The 26,212-nt window shown below is 46.3% G+C and overlaps 1 protein-coding gene across 1 annotated transcript in view; it reads left to right on the top strand.

Moving 5' to 3' along the window:
• mgat5b (alpha-1,6-mannosylglycoprotein 6-beta-N-acetylglucosaminyltransferase B) overlaps positions 1-19,012 on the top strand; it is a 37,843-nt gene extending 18,831 nt beyond the window's left edge. The window contains exons 8-18 of the mRNA XM_028411833.1: positions 832-1,001; positions 10,648-10,779; positions 11,429-11,562; positions 12,405-12,535; positions 13,113-13,118; positions 13,465-13,620; positions 13,699-13,845; positions 13,929-14,045; positions 16,244-16,318; positions 18,333-18,604; positions 18,814-19,012. Coding sequence (XP_028267634.1) covers positions 832-1,001; positions 10,648-10,779; positions 11,429-11,562; positions 12,405-12,535; positions 13,113-13,118; positions 13,465-13,620; positions 13,699-13,845; positions 13,929-14,045; positions 16,244-16,318; positions 18,333-18,604; positions 18,814-19,012 — 1,539 coding nt within the window. The remainder of the gene's footprint in view (positions 1-831; positions 1,002-10,647; positions 10,780-11,428; positions 11,563-12,404; positions 12,536-13,112; positions 13,119-13,464; positions 13,621-13,698; positions 13,846-13,928; positions 14,046-16,243; positions 16,319-18,332; positions 18,605-18,813) is intronic.
• Positions 19,013-26,212: the final 7,200 nt, after the last annotated feature.

The raw sequence follows: 26,212 nt of genomic DNA, 5'->3' as shown, positions 1-26,212 counted from the left end.
TCCCTCTGGATGAAGGACATGTCTCCAGCAGGTTGTCCCTGACATGTTTGAGTCACTGGTGATGTGATGGTGTGTGTGTGTGTGTGTGTGTGTCTGCTATTTTTCGCAAACAAACACTCACAGGAGGAAAGTGCGTCGCTAATTAACCGGTCAGCTGCTGTGAAGTAATCACATAAAACCATGATGTTCATGCATTAACTCATCATGAGTGAGGCAGTATTTGAAATAACACAACAGAGTTTAATTTTAAAATTGCTCTCCGGCTCCACCCAGTGTTTGGGAGGCGCATTGCGACTGTTGAAACTCATCTACGAACAGCATAACATACGTGTTTCGGTACTTCCACATAGATCTGAACAAACACCTTTTCCTGTTTCTGTTTTAGCTCACAGTGTGCAGGCGGTTTGTAAATGTCTTATTAATAACATCACGTGAACACACATGTGGTCTGCTAGATGAATAAATAGTTTTTTAACACAGTCGAGGAATGAAAAAATAAAATGCTGCCATCTGTTAAGGAATCCAATGTCATTAAATTTTCAGCAGCCTGGGAGTTCTGTCCTTCCCCAGCAGCAATTAAACTGCTCACGTTCTGTTCTGCATATAATTAGCTCTCCACAGGTCAGTTTCCATCTGGGCTTCATGCACAGTTAATTGTGTTTTCAAGGAGTTGTGTTGGCGTGGATGTGCCGTCAGTCAGCGCTTCCTCGCGCTCATTAGATACTCGATTATTTTTCAAATGTGACATCACTGATCCATAAACAATATTTGGATTTACTCTTTAACACACACAACACAACACTGACTGTGTTTGCTCTCCTCTTTCTTCAGATTCTCATCCATGTGGGATTTCTCACAGAGGAGTCAGGGGACGTCTTCAGTCCCAAAGTGCTGAAGGGGGGTCCCCTGGGTGAGATGGTGCAATGGGCCGACATCCTGACAGCCCTCCATGTGTTGGGACACCACCTGAAGATCTCTGTGTCTCTCAAAGAGCTGCACGGGTAGGTGGAGATGAGACGTTTGTGTGATAATTCACAGGTTTGTTCGGGAAACGGTAAAAACATGGATCGTGTTATTGTAAAAAATCAAGCGGTCTGACTCTCAGTAGCTGTCACGCTGTTGTGTGAATGTGTGTGTGTGTCTGTGTGTGCACAAGTGTGAATGTGAAGTGTAAACACAGGACCCAAACCATCACCTAGGAGATCCACCATCATGGCATCACCTGACACACTGAATTATTAATTAATTATCACATATAATTAATTAAATTTTCAGCCTCAGTATCATCAACAAGCTGTATTTTTCCTCATTTGCAATGTTATTATTGTTTTAGTCATCGTTTTGCACTTTTGACTGAGACCCATGGACCCTTTGCCTCCTCTGCTCCGTCACAGACCTCTTTGCTGATCACTGTGCTGCTCTGAACCTGATCATTGAGCCCACTTCCTGGTTTTGATCAGGTCACACACAGATTATCTGCCTCTGTCTGCTGCTGCTGTTCAGCCTGAAGCTCCACAGCTTCCTGCTGCAGCTCAGTGACTGCCCTCACCGAGTGATAACGGGCTTGTCAGTTGTCATCGCAAACATAACACACACACATACACAGAGTCAGACAGACGTGTTGGTTTCATCTAACAATAACAGAATATTGATTGTCATGTTGGTGTGGAAAGGGGCGCTGTGATCTCTCAGACCTGGCCCGGCTTCACGCTGGCTGCTCAGGAAAATGACTGCACACCAGAGCCGTCCATTCTGTCTTTTTAGCAGTGGGAGGTGCGACAGGCTGCTGATAATGTGCGCTGGTTATTGAGCTGCTGTAGGGGAAGGGGGAGGCCATTGATGAGTTAGTGCTGCCCTTTGATCTTAAATTTCAGGCAGGGAAGAAAAGTTGCTTTGATACCAACAGACCGGGGAGATCAGCGAGGTGGGGGTGGGGTGGGGGGGGGCCCGCAGAGGGAGCGCTTGTGCCGGCCTGTGCCATTATTTACCCCGCTAATTGGTGTCATGGTGTATTGAGTCGCTGCGGTCTGTCTCTGCTGGGAGCAGCAGCAGAAAACAGCACAAACATCGGCCAAGGTTACAGCTAATCCTTTCAAACTGGAACTCATCACTGTGTGTGCGGCGGGAGACATTTCTCTGCTTTATGTAAGATATTGGTCTGTGTTCATCAGAAAGTGAAATGGAGGCCAGAAAATGTCTCCAAATGGAATCATCGAGCTAAAAAAAAAAAAAACGCCAACATCTCTGCTTTTACGGCCTCCTTAAATTGGCCGGTTAACGACACATGCCGCTCCCATCTCCACGCCTGCTAATGAACAGAGAGCGCCAACGTTTCTCTCCATCCATTCCTCTTACTCTCCCACACACTATTAATTTGACAGGTTGTTATGTGGGCTGTGCTCCCACAGATCCCCTCAGGCTCGTATCTATTTACATTTCCGACTCTTCGCTCTTCCAGCTGGGCTTCGTGTCTCTGGGTGGCCTGTTGTGGTTTTCCTGTCGACAGGATGGTTGATAATGCTCGCTGCTGATAGACAGATTAGCCACGCTGGGGGTTTTTTAGCTGTGCTCTCAGTTTGCATCACATAATTGTCTCTGATTGGCAGCGATCGGGCTCTCGAGTGGCTCCGCTCAGGTTTTTTTTTTTTTCTTGTCCTGACAAATCGGTTCTCCTCGCACACGGCGTGCACCCACACCAGCACTTCCTGCAGACATTGAAATGTGATCTGAGAGGAGCTGATCACATCTTGAAAATGAATGTGCAGCAGTGAGTCAATGTTTGCATGCTAATATGTTTAAATTCAGTAGCACTCTCAGCAACAAGTCATGGTTTCCTGTGCGTCACATCGAATTTTGGTCCGTTCTTTTTCACAGCTGTGCTTCCGTTCATTCAGGCTTTTGAGGATTCACTGTTTCGTGTTAATCAGAATTTGTGAGGATGTCCAGATTGACAGCTGCTTCGCTAACACCATTGATTTTGTCTTTCTCTCTTGTTGTTGTGTTAACACACACCTGAATGCTGCAGAGCTGATGATCAATTCATCAAGGACTGATGATCAGCAGCACCTGCTGCAGCTCAACTTATTAAATCCTATGGAAGCACACATTCCATATTATTATTTTGGAGTGTGTGTATCTGTGGACCTCGCTGTCGTATTGAAATACAACAATAAATTCAGTCAGCACAGGTATGACTGAGCCTTGAAGATGTGTCAGCTCCAGGCTCCAGGCTGAGGAGGAGGAGCCACAGAGGAAGAATCTCTGAAGTGGCTCTGACATGTATTCTGCGGCTCTCGTCAGCCTTTAGCAGCCTGCTGAGCTGCAGAGACAGCTGTCACTTCAGCTCAGGGATTTCCCCTCGTCACCTTCCAGAGCGACACGGGTAATTAGCCAGTGATGGAGTGTGGCTTCTCCACACCTGAAGAGGCAGCTGCACGCTGTCAGGCAGAGGAATGTCTGTCAGCACGGCGCAGCTGTAACGTACGTGCAACACTTCCACATAATGGTGCTGTCATCCAGCGATCCTCCGCTCAGACTGTCTCGGCCTTTGTTCCTTCCTGCAAACACAAACAGAATCACTCGATAAGAGAAGTGATTTAACAAGCGTCTTGTTCAGGGTCAGGTGTGTCTGTGGTGCAGCCGCCTGACGGAGCATCCTGACGTCTTCAAATGAGGAATCAAAGCAGATTCCTGGAAGGCCTAGCCAGTGTCAGGTCGGCCTGCAGCATTTGTTTCTGGGCTCTGACGTGAAAAACAGCCGCACGGTTAAAAATAGCCATCAGTGAGATAACATCATCAGCACAGCCTTTATACAGCATTGTGTGCTCCAGCCTTCACACAATATTCCCCTTGATCATAAAGTACCAAACGTGGTCAGAAAAATGTTCTGACTCATCCAGAATGGGGCAGCTTGAGGACTTTGATAACAGCAGCTTAAGAAAAAGAGCTTCGAGAATAAAGTGAAGAGGAAAATGGAACATTGTCAACAAGCTGCTGGTTTTAAAGATGTTACTTAATGGCCACTCGAGGGTGGCTCCAGCAGTGAGCTACCTCCGGGGCTTAGACTTGAAGCCAATGCAGTGTGTTAAAAAATGCAGTTCACTCTGCGGCCTCAAGGGGTCTCTATTGATTAGTTCCCTGTTACAACTGTACAGAGTAATATTTTATTATGAGTTCCTTGTTTTAATTGTATTAGAACTTATGCACAGTGATATGCCCCCCGCTCTTTGCCTGTATTTGGAGTTTAGGGTTAGAGTTTTGAGGCATTTTAAGGTGGTGCCTCCTACAGGGACGCCTCCCACTAACACTGCAAACTTTGTGCAGGTGTACAAGTTTGTTGGCCAACGCCAACATTTTGTGCATCACAGTATAGTAAATGACTCCAAGAGGAGCTCGGTGTAGAGCCGCTGGGCATGTCCCACCAGGAGGAGACCTTGGGGGAGACCTAGGACACGGTGGAGAGACCATGTCTCTCAGCTGGCCTGGGAACGCCTCGGGATTCCCCCTGAAGAGCTGGAGGAAATGTCCGGTGAGAGGAAAGTCTGGGCGTCTCTGCTTAGACTGCTGCCCCTGTAGAAAACGCTGCTAGCTGCTTCACCACTGCTAACGCTCCATTTCTTCACCTGTTTTCGGTCATTTGGGAGTCTCTGTCTAAGTCAGTACCAACTCCAAACCTGCTCTTTAAGAAAGCGATGGAAACACGGCACATTTTGTGTATAGTCAGTATTGTGCAAAACTTAAATGGTTAAAAAGTCTTATTATTACACTCAACAAAAATATAAACGCAACACTTTTGTTTTTGCTCCCATGTTTCATGAGATGGACTTGAAGATCTAAACTTCATTCCAGATACACAATATTACCATTCCTCTCAAACATTGTTCACAAATCTGTCTAAATGTGTGATAGTGAGCACTTCTGCTTTGCTGAGATAATCCATCCCACCTCACAGGTGTGCCACATCAAGATGCTGATCTGACATCATGATTAGTGCACAGGTGTACCTCAAACTGCCCACAATAAAAGGCCACCCTGAAATGTGCAGTTTTGTCTCACAGCAAAATGCCACAGATGCCACAAGCATTGAGGGAGCGTGCAATTGGCATGCTGACAGCAGAAATGTCAACCAGATCTGTTGCTCGTGCATTGAATGTTCATTTCTCCACCATAAGCCGTCTCCAAAGGCGTTTCAGAGAATATGGCAGTACATCCAACCGGCCTCACAACCGCAGACCACGAGTAACCACACCAGCCCAGGACCTCCACATCCAGCAGGTTCACCTCCGAGATCGTCTGAGACCAGCCACTCAGACAGCTGCTGAAACAATTGGTTTGCATAACCAAACAATTTCTGCACAAACTGTCAGAAACCGTCTCAGGGAAGCTCAACTGCATGCTCGTCGTCCTCATCGGGGTCTTAACCTGACTCCAGATCGTCGCCGTAACAGACTTGAGTGGGCAAATGCTCACATTCGATGGCGTCTAGCACGTTGGAGAGGTGTTCTCTTCACGGATGAATCTCGGTTTACATTGTTCAGGGCAGATGGCAGACAGCGTGTGTGGCGTCGTGTGGGTGAGCGCTTTGCTGATGTCAATGTTGTGGATCGAGTGGCCCATGGTGGTGGTGGGGTCATGGTATGGGCAGGCATCTGTTATGGACGAAGAACACAGGTGCATTTTATTGATGGCATTTTGAATGCACAGAGATACCGTGATGAGATCCTGAGGCCCATTGTTGTGCCATACATCCATGAACATCACCTCATGTTTCAGCAAGATAATGCACGGCCCCATGTTGCAAGGATCTGTACACAATTCTTGGAAGCTGAAAATGTCCCAGTTCTTGCATGGCCAGCATACTCACCGGACATGTCACCCATTGAACATGTTTGGGATGTGCTTGACCGGCGTATACGACAGTGTGCACCAGTTCCCACTAATATCCAGCAACTTCGCACAGCCATTGAAGAGGAGTGGACCAACATTCCACAGGCCACAATAGACAATCTGATAAACTCTATGTGAAGAAGATGTGTTGCACTGCATGAGGCAAATGGTGGTCACACCAGATACTGACTGGTTCTGAGTCCCCAGACCGCCAATAAAGCAGAAACAAAATGCACATTTCAGGGTGGCCTTTTATTGTGGGCAGTTTAAGGTACACCTGTGCACTAATCATGATGTCAGATCAGCATCTTGATGTGGCACACCTGTGAGGTGGGATGGATTATCTCAGCAAAGCAGAAGTGCTCACTATCACACATTTAGACAGATTTGTGAACAATGTTTGAGAGGAATGGTAATATTGTGTATCTGGAATGAAGTTTAGATCTTCAAGTCCATCTCATGAAACATGGGAGCAAAAACAAAAGTGTTGCGTTTATATTTTTGTTGAGTGTACCTGGAAGTCTTTGCTACGAGTGAGGACAACAGTGCGTTTGAACAGTGTCAGTTTTATTTGTCTTCAAAGTAGAAGAGAGGACAGTTTCTGACAGCCTCTGTTCTTCCATTAAGATGGAATCAAAGTGGCCCGTCGTCTGTTTTTCAGCACGCAGCATCAGCCTCTGAGTATTTTTGTCTCCTCCTGACTCGAGTGGTCGATTAGCATGCCGGCCCAGCTCCTGTACACAGAGTGGGACATCAGCTCTCCTCTGGGCTCCTGTCATTCTCCTCACACCGTGATGCCGCTCTGCAGCCTCCAGCCTCCAGCTCCTGCAGATCTGCCTCATCCAATCCCCCCCTCCCTCCCTGCAGGACGCACGCTCCCTTCTTTAAGGAGTAATGCAGTGAGGCTGTGAAGTGGTTTGTTTTTGGCGGCTCTCTTCTTCTCCTCCAAACTCTCGGTGGCAGTGACCAGCTGTGAAACTGAGAGGTTGTTCCCAGTGGAGTAGAAGTATGCACCTTTTTTATCTTCTAAAGGTCTCAGCAGGCCATTAAAACCTGAATCTTCTGTCCTCTCACACTGTGCTTGTCATCAGGAGGAGGAGCAGACCTGTGAATCAGGTAAAGAGGCGCAGTAAAGCCTAATGAGGCGGGGCCCCAAGTTAGAAACTTCATGTATGGATTAAAATATGACCTTTTCCTAAATATTGTTGTTATTGGTGCAGCCTGATATCATCCAGATGATGCAGCAGTGTGTCTGTCAGCCTGCAGCTGCACGCACGCTGTTTGGATTCATTTCATGGGATTTGTTGATAATGATAAAACAGATAAAATAATTCCAGCCTTTAATCTGCTGTGCGAGCGAGATAAAGAGATAAGAGCTGTTTGTGTCCTCACGTCTGTGCACACTGTACGCTCGCTCCTTAATGCACTTTAATCCCTTAAAGTTTCTGTGGATTTGCATATATCCAATTAAAGCGGTGAAGAGCCGCAGCTTTAGAGGAGAGTCACTGTAATACATCTGCTCTCACATTAATGCACGGCTGATCGTAACTCCTGCAGTGAGACCTGACACAGACACAGAGTAACACACTGATGTTGTTCACACTGTGATGTGTGAGAGGTCGTTTCTGTGTTTATAGCAGCGTGCTGTCACTCAAAGGGACACAAGCTGAAATATGTCTCAGCTATTAGATGTGCTGCCCTTAAATGTTATTGGGATTCATGTCTCCTGATCATTAAACCCTGATAAAGAACATCAGCACAGAGCTCCCAGGAACGCCACAAATTCCCAGTGACCGAGCTGAGGAGGATCCTGAGAGAGTTCTGCAGCAGTCTGTAACAATGGATCAGACTTGGGTCCACCACCTCCAACCAGAGAGCAGAGAACAATCCAAACAGTGGAAACAGACAGAGTCTCCAGATCAGTGAGGTCTGCACCAAGGTGATGGTCTCTGTTTTCTGCTGCTGGACCACCTGGAAAAGGGTCACACTGTTACAGGGGCCGACTACACTGATCTCTGAGACAGCTACAGGAGCAGACCAACAAGATCCAGACCACAAGTCCACCATCATGCAACACCTGTTCACCTGATCTACACCCTCAGTCTGATGGAGGAGGAGTAGCTGCGCCACCAAGAGATCGACTACAAAGGGATCTGTAAGCTCGACTGCACTAACTGTGTGAACAGAGGACTCATAGAGACCTCTGCCTCTGCAAACTTATCAATCAGCCCTGACTATATTTAAGAGTTAGAATTCCTTAAACATTGTGTTATTTTCTTGTAAACTTCCTGCCTGCACCTCTTAATGATCCCCTCTGCTGGACTGTGAACACCGCTCAGCCTTTTTGTTTGTGTAAGCACTGAATCGCCTGCTCGCATACCTTTGACTGATGAATCTGCAGCGTTAAGCAGCGCTGGCCGACACAGTCCTCCTCATTATCCCCTCTGCTGTAGGCGAACCGGCCGCCATGCCTGTTTCCACAAAGCTTGCAGTGCTGACTAAATATGTTCACTGTCCAAGGAGCGATCAATAGGCTGTTGTTCTGCAGGTGTGTTTATCCGTGTGTGTGTGTGTCTGTGTGTGCGCACGCAGGTTGTGTTTCCAAGCCAGGCAGCCAAAGAAAGAGTGTTGAAGTCTTCAGTCTGTCCAGATAGTTGAACAGTTGTGAAACAACAACAACTTATAGAATGAGTTCAAATATTGATTGATCTCTCTGTTTGTGGTTTCCTGTAGCATTTCCTGTCAGACACGGTGGTCCTTGAAGGATGCCATGTTTGTTTATTTTAGGCTCCTACAATGTGTTTAAACAGATCTGTGTGTGCGATCAGTTAATTGTGGGCACAGGAACAGGTGAAAACAGAACAACTGGCGGCGTTCTGTGACTTGAACCTCAGATGTTTGAGTCCTCCACTTTAGACCCCCCCCCCCTCCATAATTGGCTTCATCGGTCCAATGTTAAGATGAGATTATATCAGTTCCATTAACACAAACATAACATAATGTCCAGAAATAAATCTTCAGACACCATTAGCAGGGACGTGGCCATGAGTCGTGGTTGGCAGGTGTGCTAGTGACAAATGTGACAGCGTCAGGATAATGAAGGACAAAAGATAAAAATGTAGATAAAAATATAACAGATTTTATACAGTTTTTTGTTAGAACAGTAACCTGAAAGTTACCTAACCGATGCCTGACTGTAGCTGTGAGGAAGAACCAAGCCAGACTCTCTGAAAGTCTGAGTCTCGGTGAGTTCTTTAAAGGTCACATTACAATAATAAGAAATAAAAGTTGGGTCATAAAACACTGTCTGCCCTTTTGCAGCTGCCGTTACCGTCGCTGAGCGGGTGCATTAAGATTAAGAAACCTTTATTAGTCCCACAATGGGGAAATTGCATTAGTCTGACAGCAGCAACTTAAGACAGTAAATAAATGAAAGCAGCCAATCATGTGGTGAAGCCTGACGGCACTCCGAGCAAGGCGGCCGCTCAACCATAGAAACGAGTGCAGCGCTGCCGGGCAGCTCTGTGACACACTGATGGAGGGTTGACCTGTTTGTTTGCACGACCTGTTCACACACACAAAATATCTGACACACTCAGGCTGCGTTCAAGAGGCGCTCTGCCGCCACAAAGAGGAACAGAGCGATTAGCACGCTAACCCTGGAAAGGTTCTGTTCCTATTATGATGCTCATCGTGCTGCTTGACATCAAAAACAAAAAGTGGAGGTGGGGGGTGGGGGGTTGACAGAAGATGAAAATCTGCTGTCTGCTCTGACAAAGTGCCGAGCGGAGCTGCACAGCACTCTGCTTTCCATCTGGATCAAGGTAGCACTTTGTTTGAGGAAAAATGCAATCAAGCGCGTCTGTTGTCAGAACAGGAAAAAGTACAGATCTGTCAGACTTCAGCAGCTCAGCGCAGGAAGGCAGGTCTGGAACAGACTAGTCTGCCAAACTCTGCTAACACTGATGGGCTCTGATGGTCAGGCCAAGACATCAGCTTAAGACAAACCATGATCTTTGCCTGACCTATGACTGGGTTTTTAATGCCTAAACTTTACCAGTAGTTTTTTTTGATTAAGTCCAAAAACTAAACAGCTCACGGTGTCAGGAGGACTGGACATTTGGACTTCTGAGCAGAAACTTGTACAAGTTCTTTATGGGTTTAGAGTGTAAACATCAGCTAATACATCACAAGTGGTTTATTTTCATGACATCATGCTGCGTGAATTAATCAATTAAAGAAAGGGATCTGTAAGAGATTTATTTTGTTGTTGTTAAGAATCCTAAATCAGTGACTCCTCATACAATAATCAGCAGTGACGATGCAACCTTAGACATGTGTGTACTAAAAAGAAATGTAAGCGACAATCAAGAAAATTCTCAGTGGATCAAATTTCTCGTTTGAAATGTGGCTGCTGAAAAGAACCTGAACCTCCATCACACCCACATCAGCCTGAACACACACAAGTGCTGTTATGTAACGTAACCTGGAGGATGTCAGTGAATTAGAATCAGCAGACACGCTGGAGTCATTTTGGAATCAGGAGGTCGTCGGCTAAAACTAATCCTGTGTGAATAAGGCTTATGTCTGATATTAGGTTTCCTTTAAAGCAGCATCAAGGCGACGACCTGCTGACAGTAAGAAAACATTTAACATCTTAGGAGAGGAGAGGAGAGGAGAGGAGAGTGAAGAGGGGAGGAGAGAGATGAGAAGGAAGGGGCGAAGAGAGGCTCATGTCTTCCTCTGTGTGTCTGTCTGCAGGTTTCTGGGTGTCCCTCCAGGACGAGGAAGCTGCCCTCTGACGGGACCGCTGCCCTTTGACCTCATCTACACCGACTACCACGGCCTGCAGCAGATGAAGCAGCACATGGGGCTGTCGCTGCGGAAACACAAGTCAGTGCCCCCCCCCTCGCCCTGTTTGTTTCTTGTTTGCGGAGCTGTGAGTGCAGCGTCTGTTTGTTTCTCTTTGATCAGCAGTAATTGCTTTTCTGATGAAATTGGCTGCGTTACAGGCTGCTACGCTGAGCATCAGCACAATTCTCTTTTTCCAATTTAGCATCTTTAATCACTGATCGATGGCCCAGGTGCAGACATCCTTCTGCACAAACACCAGAAAAACAATTCTCTCACCTGTAGGTGCTCAAACAGGGAAAATTAATCACAGCTGCTGGACAGTGTCTTTGTCCACAACAGCAGCAAATCCTCCATTTTACATCCAGATCAAATTGGACCCGATCAGGATCATGTCCTGATTGCTGCATTCACACAGACACTGAATCCTAATTGTCCTGACAAGGTCAGCTGATCGACCAGCACTGTGTCACCCGGTGTCACATCCTCCACGGACACTGAACAGAGCTGCAGCTCATCGATCAATCAGATCAGATTAGGATTGATTTTAGTCTCTGCTGATAAACTGCTGAAGCCCCTCATCACTGCGTGACCAAAAGTAAATGGACACATCTGTTTTTTAAACCGATCACTGCTGCAGCTTTAGAGCAGATCATGAGGATGTACATGATCACTTAATTTATCTTCACAGGTGCCACATCCGAGTGATCGACACCTTCGGCACAGAGCCGGCCTACAACCACGAGGAGTACGCCACGCTGCACGGCTACAGGACCAACTGGGGCTATTGGAACCTGCACGGGCAGCAGTACATGACCATGTTCCGTACGTCAGCTCCAACCTCTGCTCTGACGGAGGACCTGCAGTGTGTTTGATTGGAGAGTTCATCTCATCGACGTGTGTGTGTGTGTGTGTGTGTGTGTGTGTGTGTATGTGATTTTTCCTATAACTGCTTGTGTGAGCTCGTCCAGGCTTCAGGGCAGCCTTGGGGCGGCAGACAGATGTGTCTGCACAGATGCCTCCAACTGCAGCCAAGCACCACCAGCCATAACAAAGACACACACACACTCACACTCAGTGTTGGAGAAAACTCACTGTTATCGCACACTGACGCTGAAAGATGTCAGCTTTCATCTCGGGTCTGAATGAATTTTCCTGCTGCTTCAGACTTGACATATCCCTGCTGAGTGGATCCACTCTGTCTGCTGCCATGAGAGCAGCACGCTAAAGCAGCCACAAACTCTAATTTACATATTAGTAACACAATATGTAGCTTATAGCATCTTCAATTTTGCAAACCACCAAAATACGACGTTTGGGAAAGAAGCGGCAGTTCTTTCTGCAGTTCCTCGAGTGTCCACTTGAGGGTGACTCATAAAGCGAGTCATTCCCCACAGACCTCCATGTAACAATGTAGCTTCACAGGTTGTGACTGTCAGTCTGGTCTTCACCTGAAGTCTTTGGATCAGCCGTGTCATTCGTGCACAGAAACGCACAGTTTTTAAGGGTTCTAATAATAAAAAAAGAAAAACACATTTCATCCTCCAGAAATCACACAGTGCTGCATTATCCACGCCTAAAGCACCTCAGTCTTTGTAACATATCATTTAATTAGATTTTTTTTTGTCACATGCTGCGTTGCCAATTACTGTGTTTGTCCTTGGCAGCCCACACTCCAGACAACTCCTTTATGGGTTTTGTGGCAGAGGAGCTGAATGAGACGGAGCAGCTGAATATTCAGAGGAGCAAGGTGAACAACATGGCTGTGGTGTACGGCAAAGAAGCCAGCATGTGGAAGGTCAGTGAGATCAGACCCATCAGTACCTTTTAAATGTTTAGATGAAAGTTCTGGTGTTGTTTGTGGAGGTGGAGGGTTTGAGTAACAGTCATTAGATGTGCTGTGGATGGCTGTGAAACTCCCACCACTTTCTTGCGAACACCTTCCTCCTCCAGGATTCTGGACTGAGGCGTGATGGTGGAGGAACAATTGTTTTTGTTTAGAGTAAATTTCCCCTCCGAGCTGCTGCCAAGGCTTCTCGCTCGCTCACTTTGAAGTGTGCTGCAGCCTCCCTCAAGGTTTGTCTGACTTAAATCTGGCTGCTGCTTTGTTCCTGCGCTGCCGTAGTGTTCCTCGACTCTCACAGCAACTCCAGCTGCAATATAAGATTTGTGAATCCGACTACACCCTCGTCGAGAGCAGCACCTTCCTCCACTCCGCTGTTTTCAGGTTCACGTTAGGGACTTGTTAAGAACCTGTGAGAGGACGAAGAACATCTAATGTTTTCCGTCATGTTCTTCTCCCCTTTCCCTCCTCACGCTTCTGCTCTCGGCCTGCACTCGTCATCCCATGATGCATCATTGATGGATCTGCACAGCTTCAAGTGAGTATACCTGCTTTTCCCCAACAAACGTAGAAACAAAGCTGAAAGCTGTTTTTCCACTGCAGGAACATTTGTGCATGTTCCAAGAGACCAAGCAACAGCAGCAAACGAGCAGCAAAAGTGAAAACAGCACAGACGAGGCCGCAGTCAGGGCCCTAGCACTATTGATTTATTGATTACATATGTCATCTCGTTAGCCTGGTGAATTCTTCACTGCAGTGGAAACACACTGATCCTGTCATCTGCCTCGAGTTCCTGCAGTGGAGTAATGCTTATAGACATCCTAAGCAACGCTAAAGCTAACATTGTAGGTCTGAAAATCATCATTTTGCTGTACCTCTGAAAGGGAAAGGAAAAGTTCCTGGCTGTACTGCACCGCTACATGGACATCCATGGGACGGTGTACTATGAGACGCAGCGTCCACCTGAGGTGCCCGCCTTCATCAAGAACCACGGCCTGCTGCCTCAGCAGGAGCTGCAGCAGCTCCTCAGGAAGGCCAAGGTGGGCTGATGATTTGTGTGCTCAGACACAAGCGCAGCATGCATGGGTACTAAAGTGTCCTGTCTCACTCTTGACTAGCTGTTCATCGGATTCGGCTTCCCATATGAAGGCCCCGCCCCTTTGGAGGCAATAGCCAATGGCTGCATCTTCCTGCAGCCCAGGTTTGACCCTCCTCACAGCTCACTTAACCATGAGTTCTTCAGAGGGAAGCCCACCTCCAGGAAGGTAGATACTCGCAGCTCTGCACCCCGACCGGTCTGGATTTGCTGCTCAGACTGTTTTACTGTGGCTGTCTCTGCCTCCCTCAGGTGTCCTCTCAGCATCCCTACGCAGAGCAGTACATCGGCAGGCCGCACGTTGTCACCATCGACTTCAATAACTCTGAAGAGTTTGATGCAACCATCCGTGATATCATGCGGACTAAAGTATGTTCATGTCTGACATGTTTGCCATTCAAACCTGTAATAATATTATCTGCATAATGCATAGGTGAGAGCATAATGTGTTCCCACACAGTCTGCTGTGACCCACTTCAACGGAGCTCTTAATCATCGTGTTCACCACTACAGCAGAAAGCAAAGCTGGCTCCTCTCTCCTAATTGGCTGCCGTATTGAGCGGCTCGGTAGGTAAACTGTGCCCACACCTGGCTTTACACAGCAGCCTAATAAGAGGCCAGCGAGCATTCTCCGCAGCAGACCGAATTAATCGATCACGCTGTGCTCAATCTGTCACCGGCTACCTCTCACAGTGCCAAAGATACATGTGTGCTGCTGCCTGCCAGGTGTGTTCAGAGACCCCCGGTGTTCAGCAGTGACACTGGTGAACCAGGAAATGTGGAGGAAGAACAACACTAATCACACATGATGAGCCAGTGTAGGGTTAGGTTCATTGAGCTCATGTTGAGCTCAATGAACCTAACACCAGCATGTGTGTATTTCATAAGGTTGATTAAAAGGCAATTAAATGTCATTGGTCACACAAAAACAGAAACATGCTGCAATCACTGCAAACAAGCATGGGGACGTCTCCAGGGGACGGCTAACAGCGGCAGCCATCCTGATTCTATAAACACAGTCTGGTCTCTGTGGATTTAAGTTGAATTTCCAGGGGGGGTTCGCAGAATAAACTTCCTCTGGATGCATTTAGATAGATGTACAACAACAAATGAGAGAAATAAACACAGAGCAACAACCAAAAGACGTGTAAAACCAATGAATTACGTCATGTTATAAAACAGCAGCTCAGATCTGGCTCGTAAACATCTGTGCTAACGCGAGTCCGAGTCTGAGTTATTTGATTTGGAGTATCTGCCAATACCGCCAAGGTGCCCACAACGCATCCCATACTGGGTCATTGAGGTCTTGAACCCAGGACCTCTCGCACCAAAGACACCTACCATACCCCTATACTACAAGCCAAAAAGGCATGTTGTACAGGAGGTGTTAACTATGACAGCGCTAATAAATATATATCCGAGTCCTGAATGGGAGGTAACGTCCGATTCCGATCAGGTCTGAAACCTCGTAATCGGGCCCAGTTTCCGATGATTGGATGAGTCTGACTCTCCGTCACTTTTTTGGGTCCCCATGAAGTTAATGCTTCATCACATCACAGCTGTTAATGCGCTGTTTAAACATTCAGAGCACAAACTTATGGACACACTATCCCTTCCCACCTAAACAGGAAAACACCAAATTTGCACAAACTGCTTCCCAACTCGGGAATTGAAACCAATTTTCTGGACGCAGCCATCACAAGTTGCCTCTTGAGCTCAGATGAAGTTTCATTTTATGGCATCGATGATGGCAGCGAATAATGATTGTGGCCCTGGTGTTGTTGTTGTTGTTGTTGTGGGCCGGCTCTGCAGTGGGTTTAGGTGAATAAATCATGCAGTCATTTAAAAGTGTTTCCTGCTGCTGAATTCAAATCACCTTCGATGAAGCATTTTCCCCTCTCAGACTCAGATTCTATTATACAAAGATGCCCAAAAGGCAAATTGCATAGCAGAATAGCTGATGAAGTGCCAGATACATTTCATTAAACTCAGATGAAATAAAGTAATAAGAGAGTGCTAAAAGGAAACACAACACTAAAAGGAGCCATTTATCAATTTAACAGCCCGAGTGCTCCAGAGGCCCCACAGTAAACACAGGGATCTCACTCCAGCTGCACAGGATATATTTCATAATTAGTGATGTCACCAAACCACAGCGGGTTTCACTAATTAAAATAAAACCTCCTGTCTCCACCATCTTTGCTGCTGTGTATTGATCAGCGTCCTCTCATGATCAGAAATCAGGCGCTGAGTGATGGGCCGATGCTGATAGCCACCATGTGACCCCCTGGCCCCTCCGTCGCTCTGATCCATTGTCTGACATATTAATGTTGTCATCACTAAAACTAATGAAATCAATTCTCAGAGCCGTCACCTGTGATGTATTAGGTCATTGATTTTAATGCGCGGCTGCTGCCGTGATGTAAGCCTTTCACAATTACGCTAATGAATATGTCAGCTTTGATTAACTATCAGATGCTCGGTTCCTGTAATTACAACGGCTCAGCTCTGCCCTGCACACACACACACATGCACGCTCACACATTGTTTTAAATCTGTGTCTGCAGGTGGAGCCATTCCTGCCCTACGAGTACACCTGTGAGGGGATGCTGGAAAGAGTCCATGCCTACATCCAGAACCAGGTGAGCCTCACATCAGGACCATAGTTATAAGAAGCCTCCTGTTTGTTTAGCCATAATACAGTTCACTGTGATCAAGGATACTATCTGGTCGTCATGACAAAAGAGAGAGGAATAAGTTCAGACCTGTTAAACAGGATCGTTAACGTCTACAAAGCAGGAGAAGATCCACAAGTTCATCTCAGAGCTTCAAGTCTGAGACTCTGAGAGTCCAACAGAACCAGGCTGTCAGAGACAGGAAGAGAAACGTGGAAGGTTCTGGAAAGAGAACCAGTGAGAGATGAGTCTGAAGAGCTGAGAACAGCTGCAGAGACACTAGTGAAGGATTTAACCAGGTCTGGACCTGAAGAGTCAGAGAAGACCGTCACTAGAGTCCTGCACAGGAATGGACTGCCAGACTGCAGAGAAGACACCTCCAAACCAGATTGGAGTCTGCTAGAGACCACCTGGAGACAGAGCACACAGACTGAAGTCTGCTAGAGACCACCTGGAGAGCACACAGACTGGAAGTCATTTGTTCAGATAAAGTGAAACTAGAGCTCTGTGCTCACAGAGATGTTGTCTTCATGTGGAGAGGCGTAGAACCCAAAGAACACGCTTCATACAGTCAAACATGGAGGTGGAAGTATGATGCTGTGAGGAGGATTCAGTCAGTCTGGAACTGTGGATCTTATTAAACTGGGTCTGGGCCGTGGTTTTCCCTTCAAAGCATAGTAGAATAGTGAATGTTACTGACTGACCTGCAAAAAAATCCTGACTTTCATCACCCCCTCATCAGACTTTTTCAAATGCTTAATGGGCTGGACAGGGACCAGAAACATGGAGGTGCTGGCTGTCCACATACTTTTGGCCACATGCTGTATCACAGATTATGAACACAGAATAGAGCGGAGGTTGAGCTTACACGGGATGAAGCCTGCTGTCAGTCGGCTCAGAAGAAAGACATTCATTGGCTGCTCGGAGGAAGATCTATTTTATCAGCTCAGTGGTTTCTGAGGGTTATTTTTAGTCATTTATTATTTCTACACATCTTTCACCAGATGCATCATGTCAATCATTAAACAAAGGCAGCGCTTCGAACCAGCAGCTGCTGCAGGTCTGATTGAAGGATGTGTGTGTGTGTTGAGTGGATATGGTGAACTTGTGCTTCAGAAGTCGTCCCTCTGGGTCTTATTTTATTCCTCTTCTGGGGTCCCATCCTCGTTCTTCACCAGATTAATGGACTCAGTCATTTTTCTCAATGAAACTCCTGCAGCTCAGTGAGGAAGGAGGAAGTATGGCTCATGTATTATGAACTTCATCAGTCATCAAAATAAGATTTGTCTCTTGATGTTTTAGTCCTCTCACACTCACATGCTCTCTATATTGTCTGGAAGGAGCAGGTAAAGGAATGTGTGTGTGTGTGTGCCTCTGCTTACACACACACACACACACTCAGCATGCTGTGACTGACTGAGGCTGTGACTTCCCGCCTGGTGTGTACAAGCGCAGACTGCCAATCAGACTGTTCACCTTTCACACTGAAGACAGACAATAGCTGCACATGGTGTCCATTTACTTTTGGTCACATGGTGTCTAACTGTTAGAATAGCATCTCCATGTATGTGCTATTCTCACCTGTTTGTTAACCCCTTTTCATCTCTTACCTACCTTTAATAAGCTTTGTGTGTGTGTGTGTGAGGCTGTTTGCAGCAGAGATTGCAGGCCTGGTTATTGCCTGCAGCCACCCGGTGCCTTTTTAATAAAGGGGTCTGGAGGCCAGAGGGACATGTCAGAGAAATGTTATTACCTGAGTTTTATGAATAGTCCCAGCTGGAGGGGGTACGGGTGGGGGGTGCGGGTGGGTGGGTGGACCAATCAGAGCGCTCACTAGAGTCTTTTCTGCTCCGAACCTGATTGGATATTGGGAGGTATAACCGCATCGTGTCCTGGAGGGACGGCGATGACCTGTCGGTCCTGATGAGCACCCTGCTGTGATGTTTATGTCAGCTTCATTTTTTCATTTCTCCTCCTGCAGGACTTTTGCTCCCCTGAAGCTCCGTTCCCTCCGGTGAACTCGTCTCAGGCGTGGCTAGCCAGCCCTCCCAGTCCCTTCACCTTCCTGCCGGACTCTAGAATCCTCACCTGGGCCTCCAACGCCAGCTCCTTTCCCTCATGGCCTCCTCTCAGCGCTCTGCGACTGCTGGCCTCGCTGGAGGGCCAGTCCTGTGTGGAAGCCTGCCAAAGTGCAGGACTCATCTGTGAGCCCGCCCTGTACCGCTTCATCAATATCAAGGAGGCCTTCAGCGCGTAAGATGCTTCTTCACCTGACATCAAATCATCTGCACTATTTAATAATATTATAATTATTATGAGGGTGGTTCACTGGTAGTCATAAAGAGTCCACCATGTTTGTGTAGTTACTGTCCCTGCCAGAAGGGGGAGACGAACGTTCTGCACTGTAGCCTTAAATGTGTGAGTCAGTCATGTCTCCTCATCTTGCTTGTCTTCATCCTCAGGCTGGACTTCCAGTGTGAAGGGGTGGAGGCGGAGGTGAACCACCTATTTCCCGCCTTTTCAGCCGAGCACGCCGAATGCGGCCTGCAGAGGGAGCCGCTGCTGTTCAGCTGCGCCGGCTCCGGCACCAAATACCAGCGTCTCTGCCCCTGCAGGGACTACCGTGACGGACAGGTGGCACTGTGCAGGGACTGCCTATGACCCTCGGAGAACCGGGTGGATGGGGGTGGATGAACTATGACTGTGTGGCATAAGAAAAAACTGTAATGCATAAACTGTGCTCCCTTACCTCTGACTCACAGGACAGGTAAAGATGCTTGTTAACCTCTCAGGGAACTGCCTGCATGATTGTACTCTAACTGTGGTGAGTCTACTCGGCTGCTTTAGGACCGGAGTGACGTGACGGCTCGGTCACATTAGTGAAGAAATCACATGCAATCAAAAGGAAAGCTTCGATTTTAAAAAAATATGCTTGACTTCCACAGGTGTGTTTTCTCAGTGTTGTGTGAACAGTGACATTGTGGAGTTTGGATATTTGTACTAGATGCACCCAAAGCCATTTACACCATGTTGAGACACGTGCTGTGATGAGTATATTTGTACAGTGTGTTCTTTAATAAAACAGGGACAAAGATACCATGATGGATTTTATTTTCTCCATCTTCATCTCCATAATCCATCTAAACATATTTGACACCAGCAGACTACTTCCTGTTCCCCTAAGATGTGTGGATGATGTCACAGTGACATCACTAGCGGAGTATGCTCCGTCGTGCAGCGTGGGAAAGACTGCAGAATTCAAAAGAAGATGAGGTTTTTGTGTAGGAGGCTCTGACAGCGTCTGAGTCCACCTAAAATCCAGGTGGAGGTGGAGCTAAGATGGTCAGAAAGCTCACTTCTGTCAATCAAAGTAGCCAAACTAAAGTCGTATAGAAAAATGTCACCCACACCAGTTTTTGGACCAACATTCACATTCATTTCTGCTGTAAATTTGGACATTTTAACATGGAGGTCTGAGGGGATTGACTCACCTTTGCAGCCAGCCTCCTAGTGGACACTTAAAGAACTTCTCCTCAGGGTTCATTCTGCAGTCACAGAAGTTGCTGCCTGGTGACTACGAGGACTCATGGCATGATCACAGAGACGATCTGTCATTTCTGAGGAGGATCCTGAGAGATTTCTGCAGCAGTCTGTAACCATGGATCAGACTTGGGTCCACCACCTCCAACCAGAGAGCAGAGAACAATCCAAACAGTGGAAACAGACAGAGTCTCCAAATCAGTGAGGTCTGCATCAAGGTGATGGTCTCTGTTTTCTGCTGCTGGACCACCTGGAAAAGGGTCACACTGTTACAGGGGCCGACTACACTGATCTCTGAGACAGCTACAGGAGGAAACCAACAAGATTCAGACCACAAGTCCACCATCATCCAACACCTGTTCACCTGACCTACACCCTCACACTGACACCTCTCCAACAGGATGGAGGAGGAGGAGCTCAGTGGTTGCCATGACGACAGCGGTGATGACGATGATGAACACTCTCCAGAGATCCAGAAGAAGAAGGTTTTTGTATTTTCCTGGCTCTCATACTTCAGCACTCAGACCTCTTCAATATCTCCTGTCTTGGAGATTCTTCAGCAGTCTGAGCTTCTTCCTCTTGACTGAAACTAAAACCTTCCAGGTATTTTCTTTGTGTTCCACCCCTCACCCTCCCTCTTCCTCTCCCTCTTCTTCTTCTGTGGTTTTGTTTACTTTGGCTCTATGAGACCACTTAGCAGAGCAGAATATATTCAGAGCAGTGTTACATCACCTTTACAAATGGACGTTGTAATATGCACAGAATAGCTGCAATGTCACTAAAGTCATTATGATGTGAGTGGCTGCTCCACTGAAGCTAAGATAAGAGGATTTTAATGAGACACCCTCTGAAGACGGAGCTGGAATTTGCCCGTTTCCATTTGGTGGCGGTGCTCGTGTCTCTTTGACTGATAGTGAGGAACGTTCACAATGTGCACACTTCTCTGCAATTTATAATCTCTAAACCAATATTGAACTTTCTCTTGATCCTTAGAAACTGAAGGACGTGCTGTGTGTGTGTGTGAGCATGTGTGTGTGAATTTAGGTGTCAAACAAAACCTTTTTAAAGTTCTATAGAGTATAAATATTCACTCAGTTTCTGAGCAGCTCCTATTCAGAGAGTTTTTTCTTCTTTTCAGCTGGAGTTCACCTCTTTTTCTGCTTTTCACCTCTTTTTTAAAAATGTTTCATTAATTTCACACTAAGTAAAAGTGACGTTTGTACATCCTGCTGCTTTAACTCAAACTGCATGATTTAGGATTTAACGTGAAATGTATTTCTAATTGTTATTATGACATGAACAAACCCAGATCAGTGTGTGTGTTTAGACTGCATGAATCAGTCGGTCATTTAAAGGGAGGCCGTCCTGGACCTCAGGGCTGTTTTCAGGCCCATTTCTGATGGGGGAGGTGCCCAAAGTGTCAGTTTTGGGCAGGTACCTGTGACACAGGGATCATCCTAGAGAAGTTTGTGAAGGACACAGAGGCCCACCCTGTTTTAGATAGACTCAAGAGTCCAGACACATTTCATGGAGACTTTTGACAGAATGAATGGGTGTGACTGGCTGATCATAAAAGGCTCTTTTACTAAATACAAACAAACAAAGAAGGAAAGTACCACTCTGTCAAAATAGGCGGCCATTTGCTCAGTTTTTTCATTAGCATGCCTCAAGTTACAAAATAACCGTGTGTTAGCAACCTACTGTTACAGTTTACCAAACTTAAACATTCATTTGTCTTAAATTTTGTGCATTCTTTTGCTCTGACTCCTCAGAGCCACCGTACATGCAGACTTCATTTCCCAAAGTGACGTCCATATACTCGGCTCTGGCAGCAGTGAAGGTGTCTTTTCTACACCAGTGAATTAAACAGTGGTGGTGCTGTATGATTCATGGTGTGGCAGGCCACCTCCTCCTAAAGAGAGAGGTCACACAGACGAGGATTAATCACCTTCATCCACACACCGCGGACATCTTCCTTCCTCCTATTCTTCCTCTTCCTCCTCTGCCTCTTTTGTCTCTTCAGTATTTCCCACAAACATCCATGCAGCACACGTCTTTCTCCATGACAACAGATGTAACCCTCACACAGACGTCCCTTAATGGATGGAGCCTGATATGACTGCAGAGCTGCACATTAGTTTGTTTGAGAGACATATATAAACTGTGAGTTTATTATATTATTGATGTGGAGACACAGTCTTTGCTCATTGTCTTGTTATATTATAGCAGTTCATGTCGGCTCTGTGTGGTCGTCTGTCTCTTGTCCTTGTCCTTGTGCAGATCCTTTGTTCGGCTTTGTATCCGTGTTTTTTTTGTTGTTTTTTTTGCAGTGAACCCTTGCAGATAGTCCTGCTGCTACCACGGTGCAGCCGGCTTCATGTTAACAGGATGAGAGGCACCACAGGTAGGAGAGCAGAAACACTGAATATTGAATGACAAAGGTTCAGGTTGATTTTTTTTTCTACACCCTCTGAGAAGAACTGATCCATGATGCCTTTATATATTTATTAGAATTGGATCTGCAGATAAAGAAAAATCTGATCGACCAGAAGACTTTTGGGGAAATATTTGCTTTCATGCTGGGCGTTACAGCAAAAGATCAATACCTCTGATTTCTCTGTAGCAGCTCAGCACAGTGAAGGAAAACCTCTAATCCAGCAAATCACACGGGCTGACACCACACCAGATTTACATTATGATCACATGTGCAGTTCCTTTAATGGCCACTTGGGGGTGGTACCAAAAATAAGTCAGTTTGCATTGATAATGCCTCCATTTGTGGCAACTGTACCAGGATGCTTTTTTTATTCACCTCGAACATCTTGGAGCTCCACCCATGTTCCACCTTTTTGCCCAGTTTTGGGCTCCAGGCGCCCCCTGCTGGGCAGCTGCTGCGGTGCATTTTAACATGATTTGATGTAAGAAAATGTAAAAACCACTTGGTTAGGTTTAGTCAAATATGGTTTGGGTTGAAACAAATTCTTTGTACCACACTTGAGCAACAAATCTAGCATGCACTTCATTTGTGCGGCCACAGGAGGGCGCCACTTTACCTGGTGATAACAGGTGTGTTCAGGTGTCAATCAGAAAATCTAGTCTCAGTGTATCAAAGCACCTTTTTTAGGGATTGTAGTAGATGTTTCTAACACCCAGAGCCTGAAGTGTGCCTTTTTCCTTAAACCAGTAGAAAGCTGAGCTGATTTTTTCATTTTCGGCTTATATTTCTTATATTTTCGGCCTCCTGCTGACTGCCGCATTCTGCAGGATATTCGGTAAATGTGCATATTTCACATTGATCTCTGTGTTTTTCTTCAGTAATGCCTGTGCTGAGCCATGGTGACAAGTCAAGAGGCTACTCCACAGTCGTGCTCTGAGTCATCCTCTGCCAGCTGGCAGCTGCACTCACATCCATCCAGGCTGGAGCTACCGAACAAAAGCCAGAGCCACTCCATTACTGCATCTGTAGAGCAGAGACTGGAGCTCACTGGACAGGGAGGAAGCGGTCCTCGTCAGGGGGAGAGAGGTGGCAGCTTTTGACTGTCTGTCTGCGAGTGGACCTGAAAGGCCCAGCGTCTGGACGTCTTCAGTCCTGACAAATAAGGTAGACGAGGAGAGTAAAAGGAGGCAGATGAGGGAGACAGCCCCTCCACCTGGGTGACTCTGTTGTCTGATTGGACTGTCAACATGTAATAGAAGTGATTGAGGAGGAGTGAGAGGAGTTAGACGTCGGGGAGAAAAAGACTGACCATCCTGCAGAGATGGAATGAATCAGAGGGGGACAAGATATCGACAAGGAGACAAGTGATTGAAAAGTGGAAATAAAACTCAAGGCTGCAGGATTAGAGGCCTGGGAGGAACAGTGTGGAAGACAGAGAGGTGGCATAAACATCTGTGGGAAGATCTACAAACACCACATCACAGGGAGGCCAGAGCTCTCATAGAAAAACACGTTTTCTTGGATCAGTGTTGGGAAAGTTTTCAGAAGGATCAAAGATGTTTTATCCTGCATGTCCTCATGAGTTATTTAATGAAGGGATTGATGCAGGAGGTGAGACGCCTGCAGAGGAGAGGAAGGCTGCACAAACTGCTGAGGCAGCGCTAAAAGTTAGCACGTCACCCCTGAAGCTGGAGAACTGATGGAATACTGTATGAATGTTTGCACTAAAAAGGTCACATCACTCACTTAACAAACAGACTTCATGACTTCTGTGTGAAGCAGATTAACACAGATTATCCACTAAAAAAGCTACTTTATGACCTCTGTGACCTCAGTTTGCTTGCTGGCTAAATGTTTGTTCACCACAGTTTTCACTGTCTGAGTGGATCACTGGCTAGCTTGCAGTCTTACTTGTCCAGCCAACATGATCTATCTGTAGCCAATGTGGTGCCACCAGCAACTAATTAGCCAGCCCTGTTTGGATAATCCCTCTCCTGGAGCAAAGTTTAGCTGCAGTTGTTGTCCACTTGCAGCATGATGACAGGTTTGAAAACACAATCCTACAGTATGAATCCATATCAAAGTGAAACAATGGATGTTAATCTGCAACTGTCTGTAGCTGTAACTGTAACTGGAAACATTTTTCTGTCTTTTATTCCACATCCTCTGTCACAGATGACGAACCTCCACCGATAAATGGCCCGCTGCCAGAATGCACATCCTGTGTGGTAAATCATTAAGATATTTACCCCTGATTAAAGATGTTCTTTCGGCCCTGAAAAGCTTCAGAAGTGTGCCTTCGTGCACTGATAGCAGGCTGGAGACGAGTTTTGATAAATGATTCAGCACCGAGCTAATCAATTCCCCTGACTTCTTGGCTGTTGCTGTGGATTAATCCACGACTCTGTTAGGGGCTGAATCATAAAAAAGTGCAGTGTTGTTTGATGGCGCGTGTATTCGAGCAGACCTCTATGTACCATATTATTTTTGATCTTCTGACAAAAGCAAGGAAAGAAAATCCAGTCTGCCCCACCCCCCGAACACACACACACACACAGTCACTTCTGTATTCAGACTGATGCCAGCTGTCTCCACAGTGCATCTCTCAGCACCCACAATATAAGCTCCTTTAATTTCCTTAAAAGGAGCCATTCAGGTTTGCAGCCCCTTGTGAGGTCATAAGGAGATTAGTCCCACCCCCAGCTGGTTTAACCACCATGTTTCTCCTGTCTATGAGCACAGACAGGAAAAGAATAGCCCTGTTTACTCATTAGCATTTAATTTAGGAAATGAAACACTGGCTGTAGTTAGCATAATTAAAAGATGGATTATCCATAGAGCATCTTACTGATGTACCACTGCTAAATGCTAACAGCTAATTGAGTGGGATGGGAGCCTGCGAGGGAGCGTCAAACACCACTACACCCAGTGTCAGTACAAACATGAGCTCCCTTCTATCACTTTTAGCTTAAAAGTCATTGTCAAAGCTGTCACTGCTTGTTAGCTAATGCTAGCTACTGTTGGACTTCACCGAGTGTTTCATTTCTCACGGTTTTTAGACCGTGATGCTTCCTCTCATCACCAAGTTCTTCTTTACCTGGAGCACCTCAAAATGTACCATCTCCATGGATACTGTTGCCACGGCAGGAATGTCACCCCCCCCCTTCCCCAAACCACATTCACATCTGCAGGACACCACTGAATACAAACAGATTCATCTGATGCTTACAGGTGTAATCAGGACATGCAACATGTTATTAAGAGTAAAACAAAGTTATACTTTGTAGCTTTAAGGAATCCAGCTTTATTCAGAGGAAGGTTGACGGTGTAATTGTTTTATGAGCTGCTTCTTTACGGCTCAATAATTACTGATATTCCTCATGGAACAGTGAGGCGGTGTGTGTGTGTGTGATAACAAGCTGTGCTTCCAGGGCTCGTTTCTTGGATGACGTCGGGGTGAGCAGATAAATCAGAGTGTCTTGTTACCGTCACGTCTCCTCGCTGTAATCTCCCTCTGTGATTGGCCGTAATTGATCTCATTTGAGCTAGTTAAGGCTCCCCTCTGCTCTGACGGACACAGCTGTTGCCTGTCAGATCTCACTAATTACATGTCAGCGCTACCTGTGAGGTTTGATGCGGTGACACTCAGCCACGCTCCTCACCTACACAATCTGTTTATTCAGGGGAATATATATGTATATATTGGTTTAGTATATATAGTCGGATGTCTTATGCAATATTCTGCATGGTGATATCTTCACTAAAAATGGCAGAGGATAAAATGTCATTTAGAGCTTTTAACCCAGCATGGGGGAGGCAGTGCCTTCCTTCTGCCCAGAGGTGTGTGTTAGGAAGCTAAGTGAGAATAAATTAAAGCAGATTTT

The sequence above is a fragment of the Parambassis ranga genome, chromosome 8 (assembly GCF_900634625.1).
Source record: "Parambassis ranga chromosome 8, fParRan2.1, whole genome shotgun sequence".
Lineage (NCBI taxonomy): Eukaryota > Metazoa > Chordata > Actinopteri > Ambassidae > Parambassis > Parambassis ranga.
Note: the sequence above shows the minus strand (reverse complement) of the source record. Positions and strands in the feature narration are given on the sequence as shown.